The sequence below is a fragment of the Scatophagus argus genome, chromosome 18 (genome assembly GCF_020382885.2).
Source record: "Scatophagus argus isolate fScaArg1 chromosome 18, fScaArg1.pri, whole genome shotgun sequence".
In the NCBI taxonomy this organism is placed as follows: Eukaryota; Metazoa; Chordata; class Actinopteri; family Scatophagidae; genus Scatophagus; species Scatophagus argus.
Window position 1 is genome coordinate 10,863,552 of NC_058510.1, and position 22,635 is coordinate 10,886,186.

Sequence of the window (22,635 nt, forward strand, 5' to 3'; positions counted from 1 at the left end):
AGCAAAAAAAGCAAGACACTCGAGTGGGAAGGGTAAAGGATGCATTTGTGCTCAAACATGCGTGGACACACACACACACATACACAAACACACACAGATACATTGTGCTGAGCCACTCCCAAAGTTTGCAAATAAGAAATCCAAATGAAGCAGCCAGAGATTCTGTTTAACTAAGGATCCACATATTTTTAGGTCAGCCAAGCAGAAATGTTTTTAGTATTAGTAGCATATTTAGTGACATAAAAATAGCTATATAATGATTAAATAAAATCATCATTATACTTACTTTAAGTAGATTTACATGCTTGTTGTGGATGATAGCATTAGCAACCAACAGCAGGGTGTAGATCCTGTGTGCCTCTACCTCCTCTGCTATGTATTATACATCAAGAATAAGGAAGACAATATTGCAGAGCATATCAAAGTTATTAGGCTTGCAGTAATTAGTCTAAGTAATTAGTTTTAGCATGAGAGCGTCCAGTCCAGCAGCCGATGAGCCTTGATAGTGTCATAAATTAGCCTGGAGTAGACAAGCTAACAACAGGAGAGTGCATGGACGGCATTGAGGAACGAGTCGGGTGCAACAGGCCATGACTACACAGGAGTTCTCTCAGCATCGTTTAGCAGTGTCCCATTACACAGGCTCTGCTGAGGGTAGAGCCATTGTGGGACTGAGCCAGGGCCGGACCGAGAGTTCAGTTCAGAGACTGATGATATGGTTCAAATTATTTCAGGTTGTCGGATATGACATTTTTACATCAATAAATCCCAAATTATTTCTACTCATTTTGAGATACCATATACCGCATAAAAAGCCAGGCCTCTATTAATGGCCGGGAGTTCAACACACATGCAACTCATGCAACTGTAAATCTTACAAACTGCACCTTTAACAGTGTCTTCATATAAAAGTAAGATTTCATGTAGCTATGCCTTTATTGATTCTGCTCAAACTGTCGGAAACTAATTGCTGAAGCGGTGAAGCTGTGATCATACAGACTAACAGATGGAACAGTGATTGTTTTTCCCCTAAACACTCGCAGGCATGTATCCATCAGAGAGAGAGAAAAACTCTCACTGAACAGTCTCTTGTTGTTTAACAAATTAGTAAAGATTATTAGATCTGTGTATTCGCCTAATTGTTGTTGCCCCAAGTAATAAACTACAATAAAAGTCTTCCTTTTGTTCAGTGGTTTTTATCAGATGTGCTTGGGCTCTCTCATGTGTTGAGAATAACATTTTACTGGTGTGCATAAAACTCCTCTCAGCTCTACGTCGTTTCTGTGCCTTGGAACATGACGCCCAATTTGCAAGAAAGCATCAGAAGGTTGAACTCTTAAGGAGTCTGCACATAGGTGAAATATTGATGACAGCTGCTCAATTATCAGCTCAGAATAACATAATAGTATGGGGCTGCTCTTGTTCTTTACTGCTCTTCTTTTTGGCTTTTATTTTAAGACAGTGACTTCAGGGCTAACAAGAAGGTATTTTATCAATTTTTTTTTCAATGTTGTGCAGTTATGATCTCACTAACTACAAACAAATGAGTAAAACAATCTTCAGATTCATCATTATAAGAAGACATGTATTGACCTACAGCAGTTAGACTTAAGGCAAGCTATCTCAGCTGAAGTTCACACTCTACTAAGCTGTTTCTGATATCTTAACAAGACCATAAAATGTCAATTATGGCAAAAATGGCAAGATAGCAGGAGACGTATTGGGACAGAAGAATTATTTTTACTTTACGCTGGAAAGGGAAGAAGGCGCCCTATAAAAATCTCTATCAAACGGCTGATGAGAGGATCTAATTTTTTATTTTTCAAAGAGGTCCTACGGTAGGTCCAGTGCTTTGACCGTACCATAAAACCTCATCCATCTGCCAGCTTTAGGGCCCCTGGGTTTTGCCAGTAATAAATCTGGAGGCCAGTGATGTCTCTGTCTATTACAAACGCACTGCGAATCTCAGCTCTGTCCTCACCTCCGCCTCCTACTGATGACCTCCCTCATGCTCTCCACGTGGGAGGGACCCCTGCATGTTCAACGTGCCGACTTAACTGTGGCTCCCTCAGGCACATCCTCCAGACTCGCGAGACAGCAGCAAACCAACCTCATTTCCTGCTCCGCTGCTTTACAAATGGCTCCTGGAATCTGAACCAAAACCAAGAATGGAGACGCACTGATGGCCATAATAGCCGTATGATTAGAGTGGGCAAAGGTCCAGCTCAGCGTGCAGACTGGACAAACCTCTCTTCCCCGTGCCCCACTATTTGAACAGTTAGGACACAAAATACCAATGATGGAAGATGCCTGTAAATCTAGCTCATAATTGTCAAAATTATTGCTTTTAGTCCTTTTCATTTTCCATTTATCTGTGCTTCTGCAGGTTGGAGGTTTCAAGGATGACAATCTTGGTCTGTAGCTAGTCTTAACTGAAATATCTCAACCACTGTTATTACAAGTATTGATGGTTCCCAGGGGATGAATTTTAACGACTTTGGTGACCCCATGATTTCTCTACCAAGACGATGACATCGTGTGTTTTAGCGAAATTTGATATTCCTGTTGCCCCGATAATGAACCCTATACTGATGAAGGCGATCCCCTGACTTTTTCATCAAGTAACACCAGCAAGTCAAAATGTTCAAAAAGCTTAACATCCACAAGATGGATTTGTACCAAATGTACATACATTCACGGTTCTAGATGATGGATCATCAATGGATCAATTTTATCATCTAGCCAGGAAGTTGACACTTTTTAAATTCTCAACAACTACTGGATGTATTTCCTCAAAGTCTTTCATCAAAGAATTCACGTCACCTTTAGGATGATATGATAACCCTTTTTAAGCATCATCATTGGCCCAAAATGTGCTGCTAAACATTAGTATGTTACATTATGAGCATCCTGAGATCATTTAGCTTTAATCACATTTCCTCTTCTTCTTCTTATCATTATCATTATTAAAAAAATATATATGAGCCTGCAACAATGTACTCAAGCTATTATTTTCCTTATATGGAAACAGTAACACTGCAGCAAAACCAACACAATTCTAATATAGTTCTGGAAGAAACTTCCTAATGAGTGCACCGTCTTTACAGAAGTCTGCCTGTCTTTGCTTAATGCCACATACTGTATAAACTATTGGATGAGAACCCACATGCGACACACAGCCAAATGTGTGATGTGTTACATAAGCAGATAATAGGCTTAATTTCGTGACAGGTAACCTACATACTGCTCTGCTGCACTCCAGCTTCTCACCCACCGATCAGCCGCAAGTCTCAACATCGTGAAGAAAGATTCACTCTGACTGACGCTGTGCCTATGAGATATCTCATCGTATGAAACATATAAGATGGCTGCAGGATTAAACAATCCTCTCAGTATGTCCTTCTGTGGGATTTACATTTCATTTCAGTCTTCTCAGTCAAATACATGTTTTTACAGTGTCAAAAAAGCATAAAAGTAGATTCAGTTTAATCTCACATTCAGTGAAAATTATTATATTTGTTAAAACATAAAACAAACAAAAGCTAAACAAACACATGCTTATACCATTTGACAGGCATCATAAAAGCTGATTTCCATTTCTCTTTACAACAGCTCTGTTGGAGCTGCATGGCTTTTGTGTTTCTTTATCCATTAGCGAGTCTTATAAAAATCCTAACAATTGCTCAAACGCACAGCTGAAGCTACCTGAAACATTCAACACAATAACGCAGCCCAGCACTTAAATATAAAATTAGCATAAGAAACGAATGAAGTGTCTTACCTGAAATTAAAGTAGCTGTTTTCAGACATGTTTTCAGACCTACTCTGCTGACATGTAACGTGTGAAATGTGTTAGGATTCAGAGCAGTGTTAGGGGTTGAGAACAATTATGCTGTTGAAAACTAAGTGGCACTGCAATGACAAGCAAGTCATTCAGCTTTATCTCCTCTAGCCCACTCACTAAACTCTGGCTGCACTGTTGTTATGGCTATCTCTGCATTGTGTCATACTGTGTCATTTGTCCTGGCTTCAGACAAAAATAATAAACATTATATGTGAAAACTGCGTTACACATTCTGCATTCTGCAATTTGATCAATACCTGTACACAATGATACAATTGAAAAATCAACTTTCTTAGTGAAACTGACTTTGACTTCACATTCACACTGCACAGAATAAGAAAATGCTGCCAAAATGAACATTTATTCTAATGAGATTTACAGCTTCCTGCAGCCCCTCAGGCCAAACCAGTTTGCTCTAAAAAAAGGAAAAACATATGCATGTCCTCAAACAGCAGTTTTGTTGCAGTGGTGACCAGAGTTGGGTGGTAATGGATTACCTGTAACTAGAATTATGTGATCAGTTTCAGCTTTTGACAAAAATTAAGCAGCTACAATAAGCCCACATTTTTTTGAAAGGATTTATAAATGAATTAGAATTAAATTGTCAAGGATGACTTGATTAAATTTTTTGATTGTACTTTTAAAATATGGCAATTTGAAAATTATGACACTTTTTTAATGCCTGAATATACCAATTATGTTCAATTGTATATAAAGACTGTGGATTTCTTAACGGTGAGCTCATAAATATTCATTTAGATTTTTTAATAGTTGAGTTTTTATTCATTTCTTCCCTAGACTGAAAATGTAAGATGAACGTTTTGAGTAAGTGCTCCTCTTGGGATATAAGATTCAAAGTCAGCTTCCTACATTTCAGGGTAGCCCAAAGTAATCCAAAAGTATTCATTACATTATATTTTTTGTACTCCAATGAATTCTGACTGACTGCATCTCAAAGTAATCAGAACCAACCCCAATGGTGATGCACTGGTTTGAAAGGACAAACTGCAGTTCATGACGATTGACTGATTGACTGATAAGGATATTGATTAACACAGTCACTCTCTCTTTGTGTGCACACATGTGGGAATCAATATCGACCTCATATCGCTTCTGACATCATTGCCCCGGACCCCTCACTGTCCTGCACCACCATCACAAGGTTAATTCTGGCCTGAATGACTTCAGTGAGGTTGAATTTGTGTTTTGCTGTCCCTATCACATCCTGCAGTCTTCAATTCTGAGGTAACAGAAAGAAAAACAAGTATGTAAATATCACATCATTTTCATGGATTCAGACTGACCTACAAGAGCAGAATGTAGCACGTCAAAACATTAGAATCAAAAGCCTTTCTGTGATCACCTATAATTCATACAACCATACAGAAAAACAGTATAACAGTATGGCCTTGTCCTTTCCACTCCCTGTACTAATCACACAGCCATACTGGAAAGCACCTAGTTAAATAATAGGACAGTGTCGGACACAATCAAGAGAAATCAGAGATTACATGAAGGAGATTTAAGGACGGACGCTCTGATTGTTAATTCCTCTGTGATGCAGATCAGTGGAGGTCTGTGAAGACTGATTGAATAAGGCTTGTGATGAGGCTATTGTGGCCGTGAATGCCTGACAGGCCTGTCGCTGCCTTCAATGACTGGCTGCCATTGTAGCAAACCATTCGGCCGTGACTTCCCCAGCTGTGGTATATAGCATATCATGAGCCACTTAAATGAGTATTGGGATTGTGCATTTAACAGATCATTAGGATACTAGCCTTTTTATAGCTGACCTGATAATTTTGTTTTTATTAGCTTTCTGTGAACCTTAGAGTTTGCCATTTGTGTTCTCATCCATTGTCCTTTCCTCTCTCATTTGTTAAGGGGATAGTGTAATCTAAAGCATTTCACTTTTGATTATTTAAGCTCTGTGAAGGGAAGAGTGCCTTGAGGTAAAATCGAGAAAGAAAATGTTTGCATAAATGAATTCAAATTAATATAGTGATGAGGCAAACAAACTGAACACATAGCCAATATGACTGTGGAAACAGGAATAGCTCAATATACAATACAATGTTAATCTGACCTGTTCAAGGGAAGTGGCATTCAATTTGCAGCTCACCATTTCTGTTCTATTGAACTATTTATTCCTATATTGAAAGGATTTCAAATCCAGTTCTATTTTATTCAGGTTTGAATGCGTATAAAGACCTGAAAGATTTCTTTCTAGCAAAATATTATCAAGACTACAGCTTCACCATCAGTACTTTGAGGTCAATGCTATTGTCAGCATGCTAATATTCCCAAGGTGACAACACTGACATGCTGATGTTTTAAATATGTTTTTTCCGTGTTCACCATCTTTGTTTAGTGTGTCAGCATGCTAGCATCTGTGAATTAGCATTAAACACAAAGTCCAGATGAGACTGATGGGAATGTAGTTTGTTTTGTAGGTATTAAGTTAGATAACAAAGTCCAAATCATTGGACCAACTCAACTCAACTGCTTATTAATGTCTATGTATTTCGAATGTGATGTTATGTTATGTGATGGTCCCCGTTGGTGTAATATCACATGTCCCAATACTTTTGTCTATACAGTGTGAGTTCATCAAACACAAACTACAAAGCAAATAATAAACTGCTTTTGACAATTACTGCCCACATACGTACAGTCAGCAGGGTTCATGACACGATGCTGACTAGTCCCAACAGTGACTCATCATCCAAAGAGAGTTTGCCCTCTTTCCCAGTGGAGAAGAGTTGTATAATGTTCTGAATGTAAATGCCCTCTGATGCTCTTCAGCATTCATTTCTCAAGCCTGATTTTATGAGGAAGCCTACATATGTCTGCAAATTTTCATCTTTCCATCCCTGGAAGTCCTAGTATAAGTTTGCTTGACTTATTAAGGTCGACAGCATCTAAACAAAGCTTTGTTTAGTGCGTTTGGGGGTTTAAAACAGGTGGGTTTAAAGCAGAATTTGTTTACTTACTTTATGTAACATTAGTTCCATGTCAGCAGTCACAAAATGGAGGACTCACAGTGCAGACACTGATGCAAGGGAGAAGGTGAACAAAAAATCTTTAATAAACTTACTCAAAAATGGAACAGAAGCAAACAAAGGCAGCCAGGACTACAGGCAAAAAGAGTCCAAAGAACAATCCAAATAACTCAGGGAAATACAGACTTCAAGGAAGTCAGCAAACAAAGGCAAACTCACAACATACACAAGAGTGCAGGTATATATAGAGAAAGGGTGCTAGAAACAGGTGGAAACAATCAGGGTGGGGCAAGCAATCAAATAAAGGAGGGAAAATGAGCAAAGACAGGAAGTGTAAAACACTAGAACCGCAGACATCTATCAAATTAAGACAGTTGTCTAAGGTTAGGCAAGGGGATGAAAAAGCTACAAATTACAACAGCAGCTTAACAAGAAACTTCAAGCTATGACACAATTAGACTAACCTAGGTACTCTGCAGTGGTTGCATAATGGCGACTAAAGATAATTGCTATCTTAGTGCCAGATACCAGCAAATATGAAATTTCATTCAAAACAGATTCGGATTTTAGTGTGTCCACTTAAATTTTACTTTAAGCTTTTCAATTCCATGCCTTATTTTGCAGTGCTGGAAATCCCTGATGGACTAAACATACTGAAAACACAGATTAAACTGAATCTTCTTTTGCTGTGAATGGCTGCAAACACGGTTTTCCATGTTAGGTAGCGCTGCCAAATTCAGCTGACATTCATAAACACAAGCAAATACACCCACGTCTCAAAAATTCACCATAACATCACAGAGTGTGCAAAGAGCATGTATTATGAGCAAAAGAAAAAGACATGTGTACAGCATTATATGTATGTTCTGTGACTCTGTGAAAGTAATGGAAGATGCAGGGGGAAAGTACAATATGTGAAAACAACAGACAGATTCATTGGGAAACCCTCCACTGTGTAATTAACAGCTGTTATCATAATAGAGGTCAAGCTGAGGAGAATACACAGGAGAAACCCAGCTTCCCCCAATCCAGCAGAATCCCTGCTTTCTAAAATGGAAACATAAAAAAACCCTAAAAAATTCACCCAGATGGGACAGATGAGACAGGGGCTGTTGCATTGTTTTGCAGAGACAGTATGTGCCATGCAATCACCATCACATTGCAAAACATACTGTCCTCAACAAACTCTGATTTCTAGTGGGAAATACAAGACCGCTTTCATGGCAGACAGTCAGAGCATTTCCCTACAGCCAAACCACCCATCTATCTGTGTTTCCAGATAATGTGACAGCTCTGATCGGCGGTTAATGGCCGGTGGAATTTTAGTCATCTCACTCCTCCACTTTCCCTTTTCTTCTCTTTCCTTTCATTTTGTTCCGATCATTAACCCTGCCTGAGACCTCTGACTGAGTCATCCTGCTATTTTGCTGGAACACATCAGGAAATAGACACCACCGCTGAGAGGATGCCTCCTCATATATACTTGGTGGTTTTGTCACTCTGAAACGTCAAGGACAACATCCAGATCGTCCCCGGCTATTGGCAAATATTCTAAATCGTGAGGCTTGTGTCTGCCTGCATCCGGTCCTCTTCAAATGTTTTTTCTGTTTTTTTTTTTTCTTTTTTTCGTGCCAAAGATATCTGTCCTGCGTCACTGGACAAATAACCAATGAGATTTGAGGGTGGAGTTGAGGTTCCTTCAAGCTGTCATCTTGCGTATTTCTCTACGTCACATGTCATCATCTACTCACCTGTTTAAATGTTGTATATCACGTGAGTCCTCATTTTGCTAGTTTCTTGGGTGGGGGGTGGGGGGCTTGTTCACAGATGGATGCCTATGCAGGTTTGAAGTTAATTTATCTTTTTTATTGAATTCCATTTTTTTCACTGGTTACCTTTTAATAAATATACAATGTACAGCTGGTCAGATATTACAAACAACCTCTCCAAGCCTACAACATAGAACATGTACAGGACTATTTGTCATCTTTTGCTCTTTCATCTCCCAGGAGGCACCCCTGTCAGTCTGAGGACACCTGGGGGGTGAAAAAAAAACAGTCAGTGCCTCTGACCCTGAAAATAGAGGTCATACCAGTTTTATGTATTTCCTTCAATGCACAGAAACAAGAACATGCAGGTCCTCCGCAGAGAAATGCTTCAACATTTGTGTAGAAGCTCAGTCACGCAACTTTGGTGGATAACACGTGCTACAGCTCATAGACATACCTCATATGTTGTGGGTGAATGCAGCCATCTTGTTTCTCCAGGAATGAAATCACGCTCCAGGCAGATCATGACTGTGGCAGCATGATGTCCCCACCGACCCCCACCCCTCCACCAGAACTGTGTAAATCGAAGAGGCCGTCTTTGCCCGAATGTCCTCCTAAGGGGGAGATTATGTTTAGTTTATAGGGTCCTGTTTGCTGGATTCCCCCAGAATAGATTACCCCCATCCCTTTTAAGCTTGGGAGACTATTATCCAGCCACCCCCAGTTAGTTCTTATCAGTGGCAGCCAGATGGAAAGCACACCAGCAATATCTTATGACTTGTTGATCAAGCACTGGCAGAAAGGCTGTCATTGTATAGCTGTCCTGTGGTTTCAGATTAGCATCTTTGCTTTTATTCTGAATATTATAATTGCCAAAAGAAGTCTCATTAATGTCTGTTATATCATTGGCTGGAATTATTTGCCAGTGTGGACAGCTTGAAGGATGTAAAAAAAGAAATGTCAGGCAAATACTGACACTTTTGCCTGAGAATGTTTGTTTAAACTTGTGTCAGTATTTTCTTATCCACGCGTTTGACTTAATATACACATTAAAAGACTGACCCTACATTGTAGTGGACACTTATTACTGTTAACGTATCAGAATGAATCTGTTCAGCTGCAGCAAGGAAAACTGAGCATTGAGGGGTGTCTGCTTGATGTGTCTGGCCACTAACAATAGTACATGACAAAAATGAAGTAGATACAACACTGTCCTCTAGTGCCTCTCAAAACCAGCAGCTCGGTGGTGTGCTACACCAAAGCAACCCTGCCCTCCTGCACCAAATAAACAGGGGATTTGACACTAGCTTGGAGAACAAAAAAATGTCCATGTGTATTTTGTCTCCCAGGAAATAAAGCTGAGGAATAAACTTGGATTGTGTGTTAACAAACACTGTTTTTGACTGCACCACCAGCCATCTGATGCCACTGCAGAAAAAGGACAAGAATAGGCACCCACCAGCACGCAGACTCCGGCCCCCACCCCAATTCTACCACAGGGGGAAATACCCATAATGCACTACCTGATTCTTTTGTGTTGAACTGGCTTTGCATTGGTGCCCTGACCTACTTATTTTTGGAGCAGTGAGCATGTTATTTTAAGATTTCATTAGTGAGAAGACCAAGGACAAAACAAAAAGGTGAAGACACTCACACCAACTGTCTGTTCACGTTTTCTCCTGTCAAAATTCTTTGTGCAAAGCTAAGCTAACAGTCCTCTGGCTAAAGCTTGGCTTGGCACAAAAAAGTGCAAACAGGGAAAAAGCTGCGTAAAGGCAAGAAAATCAACCTACCAGCTTCTCAAAAGAGCAGTTAGGACATTATATCGTGTTTATATAATCTATGCTGAAATCAAAGTGTAAAAAGGACACAACAGAGATTTATGGAGATTGTGCAGGAATTCTCACTAACTTAAAGTTACTCCAGGACATTGCTCTTTTCCATTGTTTCCAGTGACATTTCCCAAAATGTCAAACTATTTCTTCAAAACAAGACTGTATTTCATTGGTCCTTAACAGAAAAACTGATAACTATAACAGCAGTCAGGAATGGAAAATAAGTTGGTAGAAGCATACTTAATATGACACCAGACAGGCAAACAACAAAGAACTTTTCATAAGTAATACTTAACATTCTTCTACATGAACAAAAAACAATATGCTGAAAAAAATACCAACATAATTGGTTACTCATAATCCTGCAATAATCTAAGTTAAAGTGACATTATACCCATTGTTCTTTTAAACCAAGAACTATTTTCCCAAGAGAGCATAAAATCAATTGCTCAAGTCTTAGCTCTTTTGCTCCATTACAAGCCTTGCAATCCATTATATAATATGTCTGAGACATTTATTAATCGGCAGGTCTGGCACTCGCTGCCAGTATAACAACAAAACATAACCCCAGTCCATTTGAACTCACCAGTTCAAACACATTTTACTTGCACCATTAAGAGGGTGATTGGTGGTTATTACAAGCTACTCTCTGTGAGAACGTCCAGATGCTCTTTTTGTCAAGGTCAGGATCAAAGCTGGAGTGGGAGGAGGAGGAGAAGGAGGGTTGATTTTGTACCCATCAGGCACTTGGAGCCCCCACAATGACGTGGCACCTGCAACCAGGAAAGACACGAAATGGAGTCCCAGCTGGTACCCCACCAGTGTGAGTCAAAAGGCTGGGGGAGGAGGAGAGAATGCTTCAGGCTCGATTAGGCCCACGTCCTATCTCCGTCTTCAGCTCTGAGCTCCATCGCCCCGAGTCATTAGGACCAAATTCGCAGCTGCCACTCTTCAGTATTAGCAGGTGGAGCCCGCATTTTTAGTGACATGCTGACCAACAGGGGTGGTGTGCAAAAATGAACTCGTCATATACCTTGAAAACATCGTGTACCTTGCTCTCAAGTGTCATTTTTCGTTTCAGTATTTGCCATAATGTCTCGTGCCGGCGACAAGGAGAGCAGAAGTGACATTTGCATGCCTCAGGAGGTAGGAAGAGATGACATACAACCACCCTTTTCTAACTCATGCTGCTGTGAAGAGCAGCATGCATCTGTCCCCTTTGGCTACGAACAGGCTGAGAGGAACCTCAGGTCACGTATAGTCACCTCTGCTGGCATGAAATATTTCTACACCATCCAAAAACTTGTCCAGTTTTTTGTTGAGGGTGAACGGATGAAACAGACAGGAAAAGCAAGGATGAAGAAGAGATGGAGAAGTGATAGGTAATGAGAAACGACTGAATGAGTTCATAACAGAAGAAGTTAGGGGGAGGGGACAGACAGATTGGAATGTGAGACTGAAAGATAAGCAGATAGTCGGCATGTGAAACGGAGCAACAGTGACAGAGTCCCACGCAAAGATAAACAGCATGGGTGCAGCCCTTGTAATGGCTTTGTACGAGTAATTTGTCACTCCATGTGAAAAGCAAACAGCAGGGAAGCCAATGACAACACTTTGCACTGACGCTTCCCATCGCCCAAGGATGTCTTACCAAGCTTTTCCATCTGTCTACACAAGTGGTGCTGCCCAGTCCTCTGGTCAAGAGACATAGTAATAATACACCTCTGAGAGCAGGGCCACATTTAATCCATGTATAGTTGTACTGCACTGCATTGCATGTTGTCAGTCATATTTAATCTTACAGAAGACAGAAGTTATATGATTTGACGTTGATGTGATGCTGATATTTTACTCCTTTACCATCCTAGAATCAAGTGATTTTGACTTTCTGTCTGAAAGGTTGCAGATTCAAAAGCTATATTAAAAGGTCATGTAAAGTGGTCTAATGTGAGCGACTTGATACAAGACACTTAAAAGCAGAACAAAAACAAAAACAAAAGAACTCATATCTGTGTGTGAACAGATGGTGTTTTCATTTGCAGTTGTTTGCATTTGAGAAACATCAACACACTTTGCATCAAATGCAGTTTTAAAATCACTCAGTTCCATTACAGCATAATGAATTACTGGATAATGTCAACAAAATTATCTTCACAAAGTCCATGAACATGAAGTTACACTTCCAACAAATCTAGGTGCTGGAAAATGGAAATTTACTATCCACCATTTTGGAGTAAATGATAACAGGAGTGATTTATAAACATAATTTTATATGTGAGCACTGCCATCTTGTGGGTACTTCTAACACTTCAACCCCACCTCTGCTCCTAAATAATAATTTTTAAAAAATCTTTATTTTCCAATAGTGAAAGCAGCTGTGAATATTTTTTTATGGCTATCAAGTACAAAATGTACATCCTATACATGTGTATGTGGATACTGAAAATAATTGTTGTTCTCCTTGGGACATAAATCAATCAATCGCAAAACAAAACAAAACAAAAAAAAAAAAAAACAAAAAAAAAAACCTACATAAAGCATTTAAATCCAGCAATTCAGATTGGGAGATAAACAACCAGAAGAACATTATTTTGTGAAGGCATTACATATCAGCTGTCTATGCAATGGAATAATCATCAACCTATTAAAATGCTCTCTGTTGCACCCACTAGCGGCTGCAGATTAGAATGCAACCCCCTCGGCCTTTTCCCTGAGATGGGCAGCAGCTCACCATTGGCTTTCATCTGGTCTATTTTCCTGGACAGTTCAGTGTCACTATCAATGACCAAGGTGCACCTTTGGGCGTAGCTGACCAGAGTCTCTTCTCCTTGGCGAAACATGCCCACCAAGGGGACCATGTCTTTGCCGGCCAGATGAAGCTCGGCAATAGATGCTGTGTTGGCAATGGTGTTGCGGTCAATTCCAAGATGGCGGAAGGCTTCACTCATGCTTTTCTTCTTGATGAAGGCTGACAGGACTTGTTTATAGCGGTGGATGACATACTGGACACCGGTGGCTGGTGGAATAAATGACAAGGCATGTACAATTAAACACAGACTCTTGATTAGCATGTGCAAAAGGGATAAAGGCTAAACTTAACTTTAACTTTTTTATTAACTTTTTTTTAACAACTTAAAAAACAGTTAACTACTAACTCTCTCTTTTATTCTTACACATTGTCTTACCTTCCCAATGGAAGTGAAAAAAAAAATAGTGAAAACAATTTACACAAGATTTATTCCAATTTCAAGTTCTAAATTGAAGTACATGCTGCCAACTGATGAATCAAACAAGTACGGGATTCTTCTAGTAACTTCTAGTTAATGAGTAATTGACATAAATGGTTAGATATTGTCCAATGATCACGTATCTAATGATTAGCTCCTAAAAATCTGCAGCTATTCAGATGTATCCACATGACGGTAAGTTACTAATGCATCATTCCTGATTAACTCTGAACGAGGTGCTAGATGGCACTTAATAACAAATCATTACTTCCTTAGTGCCTCCATATTCATTGCTATTTTTGTATTTTTGTACTTAGCATTTTTGTGTCCCCTCAAGCAAACCGAACTATTGATCAGCAACTGATAAACAGCTACTTAGACCTAGTGACGCATTATATATTCATGATTATCTTATCATTTAGTTACCTAGTATTTGTCTCCTCAAGTAAAATGAGCCATCCCCCGGATAACTGACAAATACTAAATCATTAATCTGTATGGAAGTGTTTTCTTAATAAGGGCTACTGATCATCAAAGAACAAATGGAAAATGAAAAATTGATAAGAACAAAATTAGTGCGAGAAAGATTTTATAGAATAGCAGAAGGGTCCTGCATCATCATAGCAAAACTACATGTCAACACCAAGAAGTAGAAAAAAAAAAGAGTCCTCTTTACAAGAACATGATTTGTTGAAACATTAATAGGCCTACACATAAAATGACAGTTGATAGAGTTGATTCAAACTTAAAATTAAGAGTGCACATTTACTGTAATAAAACAAAACAATAAAAAAAAAAAAACAAAGCTAATGTTTTTTGGCCCTGCTGTATATTTCTAATAATGTCCCAGCCATCTTCATCTCCTCCACCTTCTTCTCCAAGCCATCCTGCACAATGCGGACTTTACAGCGATTGGAGAAGGAAGACAAGGTCTCCCCTCTCGTCATTGTGGCCCGCATCGCTTTATATGCAGCAGTGTTCACAGCATTTAGCTCTGAAATTGGAGCTGTGTCCACAACAGTTTTTCTGTCTACGCCCACCAGATCATAGGCAGCAGACTTGGTGTTGCCTTCCTTTACCACCTGCAGTACCCGTCGATACCTTTCCATGGCCTCTTCTGGGGTCAGGACTGAAAAAAAAATATCATGAGTTTGTTATTTTTTTGAGACATCCCAACTGACATAATAAATGCTGACATATTTACATTTCTGCTTAAAGTCTGGCTAGTTATAGGCACAAGATGGCTGGAAAATGTAGTAGTTGTAGTAGCTTTAAACTAGTCTCAATTAGGTGTCATGCCACCACCAATTCCTCCACCTTCTGATGAGAAAGTCAGCACACACACATGGAATCTAAAACGTACAGCTGAAATTATGACTTCATGAGTATGAAGTGCCAATTTTTTAGTTCAAGTGGCTGTGCTGTTTTAAAACAGGAAATTGACAGTATAGTACAGACAGTTTACATATGGTGCTAAAATCAATACAACATGGACAGTTCACAGAGAAGAGTAAACCTCACCTTGTCGTACAGGTAATAAATACATAGGGTAGATAAAAAACGGTTTTGAAAGCCAAAAGTGTAAGTCTACTAAGTCATTGAAAAGTGCAACCACTGTAGGGATAAAATAAAACTTTTTTTAAAATTTGAACACTGACCCTAATTTGATAAGATTTTGTATTGGTGAAATGTTTTGCTGCATGGAGACTTATGGACAATGGTTATGGATTCTTGAATATAACATGTTGAAAAACATTAACGGTGAGTAACAAATCAAAGACAAGAAGCGACACTCCAAGAGACACTGCTACGAGAAATTCTTAAGTTATTAGTCTGTCTATGCAGCCCCTTGCTGGTTTGAAGTTTAAGCTTACACATTTAAATTACATATTGACGTAATTTGCACTGAAATGTCATGTCTTCCTTCCTGGATTCCATTAAGTGTTGCTTGATATAAAATGAGTATTTGTTACTATTATTAACAATGCTGGTTAACTGCTGCACCCAATAAATTACTGAAGAATGTGACTACTCTTAAAGTATACCTAATATATTTTCTGGACAATGTTTAATCTTAATTTGTGCTCAATTTTTACTGTTTTCAGAGTGTTTTTTTTACTTTTAGACTAGTCAACTAGTCTATATTTTACTTAGTTTAAAAGTCAGGGAAATTCATCTTTAACTTTGTTCAATGTGTACTATGTCTTGTCTTCTCCTCTGCCCTCCACCTTCAGATCAGTTGTGGAAGTGCACCATGCAAAATACAGTATAAAAGAAATAAAAATATCTCTTTCTACACCCCCCAACCAATTAGGTCTCCATAAATCAGCCATGTAGCAACGGAGACAGTTTTATCAAATAAATATCACATTTAATCCACGATTCAAATTTCAGGTAACAAATTTTCAAATTGAACATGAAGAGGAAGATGTGAAGGTGGAGGATGAAGAGGAGTCGCTATCAGCTGCAACTTCGCTAATAGGCAGCTAGCTTGTAATCACACTGACATTAAGCTACTTTTCATCATTGGGCTTAACTTGTCACTATAAAGTGATGTGTAACAAATTTCAGATAGCAAAAAAGGCGCCAAAGTTTTGTTGTAATTAATGTTGCTTTTAATTTTACATTAAATATAAAATAATGTACTTACAGACAATTATCGGCGGCGGCGGTGGCGAGCTGATGACACGATGCAGGTTGCTTTTTTCAGTGGCTTCTCGTCACAGGCTCCATCCCGCCCAGTTCAAGTCTAGTGTGGGCCCCCATCAACAGTGCTGACCCGCATGCCTGTAAGGGCTCAGCAGTTACGTGATGTCTTGGGGGCCAAAAAGACTATCATAGGGAACAATCCCATACATAAATGTGATATATGACAAAATATGTAAACTACATATTGTTTATGTGTACATGTAAGTCTGACACTACTATATATTTATATCATACACCTCATCAGACTGCATCCAAAAGACATTATAACTTATTTTAAAAAGTCTTAAAGTTTATTTATTTGTTTCTAGCGATTTAACAATATTTTTTTTGGTTTAAAATTCATTTTTATACCTTTTGAAAGATAAGAGTTACTGGAGCCTTTCTGCATCATGAATGTTTATTGTTTTGATGGTTAAGGTTTTTTTCTTTTCTTTTTGTTTTTTTTACTTTCATTGCTCATTTTCACCTGTGATGTTCAAATTCTGTTTTGGTGAGGACTGGTGTGTGTTCCATTCTGTTAATAAGGTTATCCACAACGGGCTACAGTTAAACAGTAAAAGATAATCATTAAGTACTGATGCATCACTAATACGAAGTAAGTAGTTATTTGTCAGCTGCTGAGGGGGGATGGTTCCTTACACAAAAATAAGTACCAATAAGATAATCATGAAGTAAGGATCTCCATTTACACATCAGTATTTATTTGTCAGATGAGAGTACTAGTACTAAGCACTAGTCCACTTGAGAGGCCACCAAAACTAACAATGTGTTGGCGACTTGTTCAGTACAAAATTTGAGAAGTTACATACATCCCATTTTGGGGTTAATAAGTCACATGGACTGGTGCATAGACTCGAGTACTTGTTGATACCCAATCCAGCATGCCATGCTGCATTAAAGGCATTCCTGATAGTGGTATCAGAAAATCCCTGGTTATGATGATAAAATATTTCTCTTGAGGGGACAAAAGCATTTTTTTATTTATTAAGTACTATTTAGCACATTATTCATAAATCAGTAATGATGCACTATGTAAGCTACCATTATGCAGATTCACAGACATCCAGTAGTTAATCATTAGATAGCAGTTCACCATCTAACCAGCTGTTTGTAGGTAACTTATCATTATGGAACACCTTGACATCGATTCAGTGAATAGCACTTAAGTCCTTATTTATACCTCATTCATTCCTTTTAACTACTTACAATTTTCTGTACCATACTGCAAAGCCTTACCATTCAATAAGACACTGAAGATACTGTTGATGATGTCACCACCAACAAAACACTAATGTTTACTACCTCTATAATGACAAGACATGATTATTACCTCTCTTCCTGCTGTAGTCCTTCCCTTTCTTCGATCTTTTCTTATCCTTATGGTGTTTCTTCCTTCTGTGTTCACTCGAGGCTGCCGAAACTTCAGATGAGTCTGATGCTTCAGAGCCGCTGTCACTGCTGTCAGAGGAACTACAAGAAGCCCTTTCTCTCTTCCGAGATTTGTTTTCTGAGTGCTGCACTTTGCTGGGCTTTGGAGCTGTATAAAAATGACACAAATGGAATGAATAAGAGCCGCCGGGCCACTCTGTGAAATTATAAATGATCCACAACTTCACTTCAGACGCAAACCTTCAGCCAGTAGACTGGGTGATGCAAAAGTTGGTACAGAGCGGTTACTTGTGAGGTTTTCAATCTGGCTTCTCAGGAACTTGCGGTCCTGCATCAGGTCCTCCACTTGTCTCTCCAGAGCAGCGATGCGCTCCTGTTTGCTCTCCAGCATGCACTGGAGCTTGGTGATGGTCAGCAGCACCCTTGGTGGCAGGCCTTCTATATGTGAGGCAGCTGCAGGAAGACCAGACATCCACAGGGAGAGCATTAAAACATGGAGCTTCAAATTATTTCGCTGGAATAGTTTTGTTTGTAGAAAAAAGATGTGTGGCTGTTGCTTGAAGTCCACTTATCTGGGATCTGATAGGGGTTATAAAAAGTATGTGGACAAATGGGAAGCAGTGACACTGCTCTGGACATAAAACAGAGAGTGGATGTTTTTCTTGCAATTTAAATAAAGCTGAAACTTTTTCCACTTCTTTTAAGTTTACAGATAACCACAGTTATCTTCAGACTGCACAAGCTATTGATTGCTTAGAATATTTTATCACTTGTTTGATTGCATCCAAGTTATTAAAACGTGTGTAACAACAGTGTGTTGATGTTGCCGGATGATGCCAGTGAAAGTGCTCTTACCAGACATGGCGCTGCTGGGTGTGTTGTCCTGAACAGCATCAGCTGAGGCTCCTGTTTGGAAGCTCTCCCACTTGATGATGCGGAGGTCGTCTTGTTCTTGCTTCAGCCAGGACGGGGACGTGAGCCTGTCTTTGCACCTCACAGAGCTGGAGTCGATCTCTACACAGGGGGAGTAACCTGACGGCTCCTGCTGCCACACGGACGACATCTCTTCAGACCTGAGAGGGGACCACAGGTTGGTTATATGGGTTACATAACCGAGAAATGCTCACAGTTTGACCTCATTGTCTGGTAGTGTTATGTGAGCAAACCAACAGAGTGATGTAGCCAACTAGAAGTGATGAGTACGTGCAAAAAAGAAAGAACCACCTTTAATTCATTATTGCGTTTTAATGGTTAAAATAGAGAAACTTTTCCGCATGTGGCTATAGTCTAGACAGGGATGTCAACACTGAGAAAAAAAGATTGCAGTTTAGATATTGATTTTAAATCCAATTGATATTATATATATTATCTTTTGGCCAAATCACTCACAACCTAATTCTTAATAATCTTAGTACTCATATAAGAGAGTGAGCTTATTTTTATATAAACTAAATGTGAAATAAAAAATAAAAATACTTATTGGCAAAAAATATATTCATAAAAACAAAATAAAAAAAAAAGATTACAATGTATTCTTTATTTAATAAAGGTTCTTAAAGCTTTAACTGGCACGAATTCATGTAGGAATTTCTACAAGGAAAAAAGGCATCAATTCATGAAAATGTATGCATAGGAATTAACAGCAGCTAATTAATGCATACCTAAACACAAGAACAATACCCTAATCAATACAAGGACTGAGGTGTTTTCTTAATTATAACAGCGGAATTTCTATTTCACATGTTCAGGTCTTGATCTATTAATGATTGACAAACTATCATTTAAGCATTCTGCTTTTACCTTTGAATTGAATGACTAAACAACGGGAGACAAACCTGATACTGACCGAATCATTGATTAATCCTGAGCCACATGAGTTCATGATATATGACACATGAATACCTTCATCAGAACGTGATTAATCATGCATCAGTTAATCATTTAATTAAGACTAAGCAGGAAGCTGTATTTTTTTTTGCTTATATCTTAATTTCATTTTAGAAATTTGCTTAATAAAGAAATGTTGTTTTTAGTGTTTATGTATTTTCCTTTTTGCTGTACACACATATGATCCTGCACTATGCGAGTTAGAATTAAACGATGAATGATACAGAGAGAGTGCAACTTCCTGTAACTTCTGTAGTGACTTAAATAACTGAAGTCTAATTTATCTGATGTTTGATGTTTCAATGAGGCAAAAGCTTCCCCAAGAAAAATTTCATCAAATGGGCTTAAAGGACTACAAGGAAAATGGCAACATACTCACTTTGTCCCTTAACTACCAACAACACTAGCACAGAGTTATTTAACATCAACAAAAAAGTATTTGTCCTTGGAGTAGCTCCTGCACTGTGAAATGTGAAGATACTTCATATTGTTTATAGAGCTTAATCTCATGGGATAATTTACATCAGCCGAACAGCTGCTTTTGAAGGTGACCATGGAGCGACAATTTCTACAGCAGAACTTCAGTGGGATCAAATATCAGAGGCTGCAGTCTGTAGAAACATGCACCCTATAATTTACGGGACTTTGAAGTATGCATTTGCTTTGCTGTGGAAACCTGACAAACTCTGAGAATCAGCAAATATCCAATTTTCAATCCTACTGGGTTACATTTTAAAATAAGGCTATGAAACACACGCACTTTATTCATGGGCTTAATTAACAAATGATGGATCATCAATTCATCGGTCTCAGTTATTTTATATACTGATGTATAGCAGAATGACACTTTTTCTCACAATATAATAAAATGAGAAACAAAAACGGAAATCTGATTATGACTGAATTTATTACAGAATGTTGACAGATGATGCTGCAGTATCCTGACTTTAAGCCGCTCAAACTCCAAGAACACTGGATCCTACATTTCCCAGAATGCAACTCAATAGCCATCTGACTCAATAGGTAACTCATGAATCGAAAACTAAACAAAACCAACAAAATAACCGTTATGGTCATCAGGGTTGTCATTAAGTCATTCATGTTTAAAATGGGTGGAGTGCCCCTTTAACTGATCATATAAACTCATAGTGACTTCATTATTTCTTAATGGCGGGAAACAGGAATTCATGATACATTAATGATGCATTAAATCATCATAGGTCATGCATTAGTTATGCACTGCTGTACTTCAGCGTGTGTTTTGTTACAGTTGTAACGTGTCACCTGATACGGTTATTCTATTGGCTGCAGAGTATACAAACCGAGATGCGGTGCTTTCAGGTGCTTGATACCTGAATTCAACATTTCAAAAGTAGAACAGATTTAAGTGCAGTAGCTTACTATCGTTATTTTTTGTTGCAGAATGTGGACATTACTGTTTAAACTCTATGTGTCCACGGAGACTAACATGACAGACTATGTGCAAGTTGCGGTACCAAAAGACAAGTGTTGTAGTGCTGCAGTAATCAATCTGGCTCCAACATTTTACACAACGTGATAACACGCGAATTATTGTTACGGAAATGAGCTACGACAGAAACTAGAGAAATGTTACATTTTCAGTGCTAGTATATGGGGTAAAATACTAATACTAAATACTGAAGTGCGAAAACGCACCTTACAATTTGACACATTAATGTAACGTATTTTATACGGAATATAACAGTGTTTTGATAGGTAAGAGGCGTATTCGGCATGACAGAAGTAAGGTCTCCTAAAACATACAGAGGTGTAAAGCCTAGGAGGGCAAAGGGCCAACCATTTCTCCTTGAAGCGGTTTCAATTAGCTCTTACCAAGATGGATGCTAATGACTGTAATTACCTGCAAAAGGGAGACAAAGCCACTGAAACACGTACCTGCAAGAGAGTCCAGTGCGTAAAACCGGTGTGAGAAATGTTCCTGCGTGTGTGTTGCTGTAAGCCAAAATGTCACGTCGTGTGTAATGTCCCGTCTTCGACAAAAATATAAACAGTGACTATAGTGCAAAACTGGGAGACTACATCACACACGTCTGAGGGCAGGGCCAGAGAGCACTGACGCCAAATATTACGCTGCCTTCAGGGGCTCGACGGGAAGTCGTACTTTTCAATTCTATTTTAAAGGACAATGCCGTTTTACATCACATTTAATAGCATATAAAAAATTAAAAGTAATCATTCTTCAAAAGTCGGCGTATTATTCTTATAGACCCATATAGTGTTTTTGAATTAATATTGCTACTGTATGAATGTGCAAGTTGCACTGCTGGGTGGTTGTGCAAAAAAGCTGCAAACTGTATGTTATAGTGCTGACTGCAATTCATAACCCAATCTGGAAAATTGCTCAACATGAAGGCAAGCCAGATTACCACAAAATTCCAAATATATCTTAAGAGAATGTATAAAACAAAAAGGAAAATATTAATTACAGTTGTTTATTATAGCAATTACCCAGTCCTCTAAACACAGACAAGAGTCAAGAAAAACAAAAGCAGTGTTACAGTTGATGGATTCACACTGTTTATAAACTCTGTTTGTGGGAAAATCAACAAAACATTTGGTTTACACAACACTATCACAGAGAGGGCAATGCATACATTTAAACACATTTCTGGCAAAGATACTACTAATCATCACAAGCTGTGGGCAGGTAAGACAAAACCTTCTCATTTTCTCCAACACTTTGTGGGTTCACATACCTTCACCTTGAAATTTTGCTATGTCCTACAGACCTAAAGGCAACAAGACAGGCTTGAAGGGGGCGTGTCCCTTCTCAGACTGCTCAGTGACAGAAAGAGCTGATGTGTTGCCATGACAACTGCATCATTAAACAATTCTGCAGTTGCTAATGTTGTTAATGTTGTCACATTTCAAGCTGTAAGTGGTGGAAAAAGTACTCAGATTGGAATAAGGTTGGTTATATTAGGCAATAAT

General features: G+C 38.7%; 2 protein-coding genes across 4 annotated transcripts in view; both read right to left on the reverse strand.

Moving 5' to 3' along the window:
* The window catches only part of myo3a (myosin IIIA), a 54,714-nt gene extending 47,487 nt beyond the window's left edge, over positions 1 to 7,227 (reverse strand). The window contains exon 1 of one of the 2 annotated variants that reach the window (XM_046371823.1): positions 6,942 to 7,227. The gene's annotated coding sequence lies outside the window, so the exon portion shown is untranslated. Of the gene's footprint in view, positions 1 to 6,837 lie in introns of both variants that reach the window. The other variant, XM_046371822.1, reaches the window with a different exon arrangement.
* Positions 7,228 to 12,460: 5,233 nt separating this feature from the next.
* LOC124049910 (coiled-coil domain-containing protein 106-like) lies at positions 12,461 to 21,775 on the reverse strand. Of its 2 annotated transcripts, none has more exons than XM_046372025.1 (5): positions 21,580 to 21,771; positions 18,631 to 18,848; positions 18,016 to 18,228; positions 17,717 to 17,923; positions 12,461 to 13,466 (listed from the first exon to the last, which is right to left on the reverse strand). In XM_046372025.1, exons 2-5 carry the CDS (start codon positions 18,836 to 18,838, stop codon positions 13,087 to 13,089), a joined length of 1,008 nt encoding a protein of 335 aa, XP_046227981.1. In that variant the 5' UTR covers positions 18,839 to 18,848; positions 21,580 to 21,771; the 3' UTR covers positions 12,461 to 13,086. The 2 variants fall into 2 exon arrangements, with proteins under 2 accessions (XP_046227981.1, XP_046227982.1); XM_046372026.1 differs by lacking the exon at positions 12,461 to 13,466 and adding an exon at positions 14,285 to 14,806 and having other exon boundaries at positions 21,580 to 21,775.
* Positions 21,776 to 22,635: the final 860 nt, after the last annotated feature.